The sequence below is a fragment of the Chenopodium quinoa genome, unplaced genomic scaffold (genome assembly GCF_001683475.1).
Source record: "Chenopodium quinoa cultivar QQ74 unplaced genomic scaffold, ASM168347v1, whole genome shotgun sequence".
Classification (NCBI taxonomy): Eukaryota; Viridiplantae; Streptophyta; class Magnoliopsida; order Caryophyllales; family Amaranthaceae; genus Chenopodium; species Chenopodium quinoa.
This window is the reverse complement of record NW_018744032.1, coordinates 1,029,026-1,034,160: the sequence shown is the minus strand read 5'-3', so window position 1 is coordinate 1,034,160 and position 5,135 is coordinate 1,029,026. Positions and strand designations below refer to the sequence as shown.

The window sequence follows — 5,135 nt, the reverse complement described above, 5'->3', positions numbered from 1 at the left end:
TTTACGAACACAGACGTCGGATATCGAGCCTAGGGCGTCGAGGCCGAGCGTCGCAAAATCACAAGCAACAAGTACGAACATAGCCGTAGCATCACATTGGCCTAGCCATGTGAAGTGCTAGGCTAGGCTACCTCATCGCAAGCCTAGGTGCACCATGTGTGTGCTAGGCGCACAAGGCAGCCAATTACAGCCTCCGCATGGCATGGCTAGGCACTGGCGTGTGTGCGTGCGTGTGCATGCCTAGGGCTGTCGCACCAACCGCAGCACAAGCGTGGCACTGTCGCATGGCTAGGCCATGCATGTATGCGCATGCGTGCAAGCCATCGCAGCATCACAGCACCAAGCTTCGCATGCTTGTGCGTGTGGCTGGTGAGGCGATGCCCAGCATGCATGGCTCGCTAGCAGCACGCATGTTGGGAGTGCGAGGCCATGGGAATGCGAATGCAAGCAAGCGAGAGTGCCAAGCTAGCAGCGCCCAGCGCTGGCACGCGGCAGCAGCAACACGAGCATCGCCCAGCACAGCTCGCACATGCTGGCTGGGGTGATGCGGGCTTGCTAGCTGGTGCTAGCTGGAAGCACTAGCTGGCGTGCTAGCTGGCTGCCAGCCCAGCAAGCATTGGTGCCGGTTTAGTGAGGATGTGGGGACCAACCAAAGCCTTTGGGAGCAAGGCAATGGTCCCCCCTCCCCATGCCTTGAGCCTCACTTATCTCTCTCTAATTGCGCCACTTGTTGCGTTGTGATTGATTTAATTATTTATTTAATATAGAATTAAATAAATTGTTAAATTTACCAACTCTCCCACATTGTTGGGAGAATGAAAATCAAGGGTTCATTTCCCTATAAATACCAAAGTTTGGGTATTTGGGAAAGAACACACTTAAGTGGAAAAGTAAAGGAAACTCCATTGTTGAGTATACCTTGAAATTCGTAAAAATCCAAGTTTATATTTTGTCCGGGCCTTGACTAACTTTCGAGGCTTAAGACGGTCGGGTCGGGTTTGAGGGTACGTTCCCGTTGGAGGCCTCGCATTATCGAGGTTGAAGTAAGAGCTCGGTGCAAGAGCGAAGCACGCGTCGAGGGGTATAATTCTTATCCTTTCTCTTAATTATGTCTTAATTATGTTTTGCTTGTATTAGTTGCATTAATTATGGGAGCGGGTCTTGGGAGGTTTCATTCCGCGTAGTGAGGGTCACTACAAAACCCTACACATACTTCTTTAGCATTGCCTCAAATCGATGCTCCAAGAAATGTGTGCCCCTGTCACTAATCAACACACGTGGGATACCAAATCGTGGGAAAATAGTTTTCTTGAAAAATTTACTTACCACACGAGCATCGTTGGTTGGAGTAGCTATAGCTTCCACCCACTTTGATACTTAATCAACGGCTAGCAAGATGTAACGGTTACCATAGGAAGAAGGAAACGGACCCATGAAGTCTATCCCCCACACGTCAAACAACTCGACCTCGAGTATGTTGTTGAGTGGCATCTCATTCTTCTTTGAAATGTTGCCCGTCCGTTGACATCGATCACATGCTTTGACATAGGAGTATGTATCCTTGAACATTATTGGCCAATAAAATCCACATTGCAAGATCTTTGCAATTGTCTTCGAAGGGCCTGCATGTCCACCACATGGTAAGTCATGGCAATGAAAATAATGTGATTTACCTCGTTTTCTGAAATGCATCTTCGAATCATAGTGTCTGCGCATTTCTTGTACAAGAACAGATCATCCCTAAAATATCTCCTTGCCTCGTGAAGGAATTTCTTCCTTTGTTGAGAGAAGTAGCCATGAGGCATTGTACCTGTGGAAAGGAAATTAGCCAAGTCAGCATACCAAGGTGATTCAGTTTGCAGTGAAGCTAATAGATGTTTGGCAGGGAAAGAATCATCAAAAGGAATATCGTCCCCATCCTCAGGGTCGAGGATAAGGCGGGAGAGATGGTCCGCGACAACATTCTCTGTCTCCTTAATCTCTATATCATAATCCTGCAATTGAAGGATCCACCGAATCAACCGAGGTTTGGCATGGGTTTTGGTCATCAAATATCTAAGTGTTGCATGATCTGTATGAATAATAACTTTTCAACCAACCAAATAAGAATGAAACTTGTCAATTGCATAAATTACAGCTAGCATCTCTTTTTCAGTTGTAGCATAATTCATTTGAGTAGAGCTAAGAGTTTTGCTAGCATAGTAAATAGCATGAAGCTTTTTATCCTTTCTTTGCCCCAAAACGGCTCCTACTGCATAGTTACTAGCATCACACATGATTTCAAACGGCAGGCTCCAATCTGGGGGTTGCATGATAGGAGCATAGATCAAAGCTTCCTTCAACCTGTTGAAAGCCTTAAGATAAGCATCAGTGAAAACAAAAGGAACATCCTTAGCTAAAAGCTCAGTTAGAGGTCGAGCAATTTTCGAAAAATCCTTAATAAAACGACGGTAAAAACCTGCATGGCAAAGGTCAATTCGAACTCCTTTTACAGAATTCGGAGGGGGTAAATGCTCTATGACCTCTATCTTAGCCTTATCAACCTCAATACCCTTATTTGATACAACATGACCTAAGACAATTCCCTGTTGCACTATAAATGGCATTTTTCCCAGTTTAAAATTAAATTGACTTCCTTACATCTATGGAGAACCTTTTTCAGATTTTCAAGGCATACATCGAAAGATGTTCCATAGACAGAAAAATCATCCATAAATACCTCCATAGAATTTTCTATAAGACCGGAAAAAATAGCCATCATACAACGTTGAAAAGCGGCTGGAGCATTGCATAATCCGAATGGCATCCTGCGATATGCAAAGGTGCCATATGGACATGTGAATGTAGTCTTTTCCTGATCACAAGAATGAATAGGAATTTATAAGAAACCAGAATATCCATCAAAATAATAGAAGAAGGAATGCTTTGCCAACCTTTCAAGCATTTGATCAATGAAGGGTAAGGGAAAATGATCCTTCCAGTTGGCCTTATTTAATTTTCTGTAATCTATACACATTCGCCACCCTGTAACAGTCCTAGTGGCAACTGGCTCACCCTTGTCATTCTTGACAACGGTCATACCTCCTTTTTTGGGTACTACTTGTACAGGGCTAACCCACTTACTATCAGAGATAGGGTAGATTATTCCTGGAGCAAGAAATTTTAGAAACTCTTTTTTCACTACCTCCATCATATTGGGATTAAGCCTTCTTTGAGGTTCTATAGAGGAAGCATGGTCGTTCTCAAGAATAATTTTATGCATACAGAAAGAAGGATAAATACCCTTAATATCATCAATGGTGTACCCAATTACACTTTTATACGTTTTTAAAACATTAAGCAATTGCTCCAATTCTGTGTCCTTGAGTTCAGCATTAACAATAACAGAGTATGAATTATTAGGACCAAGATATGCATGTTTCAAATTAGAAGGGAGAGGTTTCAACTCTACCTCGAGAGGCGTAGTACTCTCCCCAATACTCACTACACTAAGTATTTCTCTAATTGGATTAGCGATTGGGTTGGCCTTTGCTTCTTCAAGTAGCCTAACATACTCCCTTGGTTCCCAATCTCCATCATCATACTTCCCTACTAGAATTGTTTCAAGTGCATCATCTGGTTTGCTCAAAGGAAGTTGCTCACTCTGCAACTCATCAAGCACATCTACCTGACAGATAGTTTCTCCCATTGAGGGAGTACCCATAGCATTCAAAAGTGAGTATTCCAATTTTTCATCGCCAACTTCAAAGGTGATCTTACCATTTTTCATGTCTATGATTGCACCTGCAGTAGCTAGGAAAGGTCTACCAAGAATAATAGGGACATTCGCATCTTCCTCCATTTCCATCACAACAAAATCACAAGGAATGAAAAACTTACCTACACGAAGAGGCACATCCTCAAGTACACCCAAAGGAAATTTGACTGACCTGTCTGAAAGTTGCAAGGATATGCGTGTGGGTTTGAGTTCACCCATTTGCAGCTTCTTACAGATGGACAGTGGCATGAGACTCACACTTGCACAAAGACCACATAGTGCCCTGTTAATTTCAATATCTCCAAACTTCACTGGAATTGTATAGCTACCTGGATCACCTAATTTCTTAGGCAGAGTATTCTGCAAAATAGCACTACACTCTACAGTCAAAGCAACTGTAGCATTCTCTTCTAACTTTTTCTTGTTATAAAGCATATCCTTTAAAAATTTAGCATAAGAAGGCATCTTGGATATAGCATCTAAGAACGGAATATTAATATGAAGCTTGTTTAAGATATCAAGAAATTTACCATACTTTTTCTCAAGCTTAGCTTGGGCTAACCTTTGTGGAAAAGGAACCTTAGGCACATATGGAGCAAGAGGTTGTGGAGTTGCTTCCTTTGGTTCCTCCTCGACCTTCGCACTATCGATCACCTTCTCGCCTTCACCCTCTTCTTCAATGACCGCCTTTGATGGCTCCTTGGTAGGAGGATCTTCCAACTGCTTTCCACTCCTTAAAGTAACAACATTCATATGCCCTTTATGTGGTTGCTCTATCTGACCCGGAAAAGTCCCCGGTGTCTTTAAGGATTGACCAACTTGATGAGAAAGTTGGCTTATCTGATTTTCCATGAACTTACTCTCGGCTTGTAACAGTAGTATGGAACTGTTTTGTTGTTGGATGGCAGTACTAGTGTTGGTTGTGGTGATAAAATTCTCCATCATTAGTTCAAGGTTGAATTTTTGAGGAGGTGGTTGCATAGATTGTTGGACTAGAGGTGGCCTTGGTTGGAAAACAGGTGGTGGATTATAGTTGTTGTTTCGAGGTGGTGGTGGAGGTGGATTTTGTTGAGCTTGGGTATTCTTATAGGAAAATTTTGGGTGATTCTTTCAACCTTCATTGTATGTGTTTGAGTGGGGGTCATATGGCCTTTTGGGGTTAGAGGTGTAAAATGCATAAGCTTCCTCAATCGACATCTCATTTGAATTTTGTGGGCAATTGGTTGCAATATGACCTTGCACATTACACAATTGACAAATCTCGGGTGAGCTAGTGGATGTTCCAGCTTGGAACCTATCGAACTTGCTTGTCAATGCTTTCACAAAACTAGTCAAAAGAGTTAAAGCATCAACATCTAATTTACCTCATTTTTTCACA

At 42.6% G+C, this 5,135-nt stretch overlaps 1 protein-coding gene across 1 annotated transcript; it reads right to left on the bottom strand.

The window, feature by feature from the left end:
* Positions 1 to 1,568: 1,568 nt before the first annotated feature.
* Positions 1,569 to 4,699, bottom strand: LOC110690359. Its single transcript, XM_021867178.1, has 4 exons — positions 3,185 to 4,699; positions 2,678 to 2,854; positions 2,100 to 2,585; positions 1,569 to 1,994 (listed from the first exon to the last, which is right to left on the bottom strand). Exons 1-4 carry the CDS (start codon positions 4,697 to 4,699, stop codon positions 1,569 to 1,571), a joined length of 2,604 nt encoding a protein of 867 aa, XP_021722870.1.
* Between the last annotated feature and the right edge of the window lie 436 nt (positions 4,700 to 5,135).

What these genes read in the sequence shown, in the direction of transcription:
- LOC110690359 (XM_021867178.1), bottom strand. Translation starts at nt 4,699, where the DNA reads ATGGAGAATTTTATCACCACAACCAACACTAGTACTGCCATCCAACAA. An exon ending in TCTATGGAACATCTTTCGAT is followed by an intron (nt 2,586 to 2,677) that starts GTATGCCTTGAA and finishes ATAGTGCAACAG; the next exon opens with GGAATTGTCTTAGGTCATGT. An exon ending in ACAAGTTTCATTCTTATTTG is followed by an intron (nt 1,995 to 2,099) that starts GTTGGTTGAAAA and finishes CTTCAATTGCAG; the next exon opens with GATTATGATATAGAGATTAA.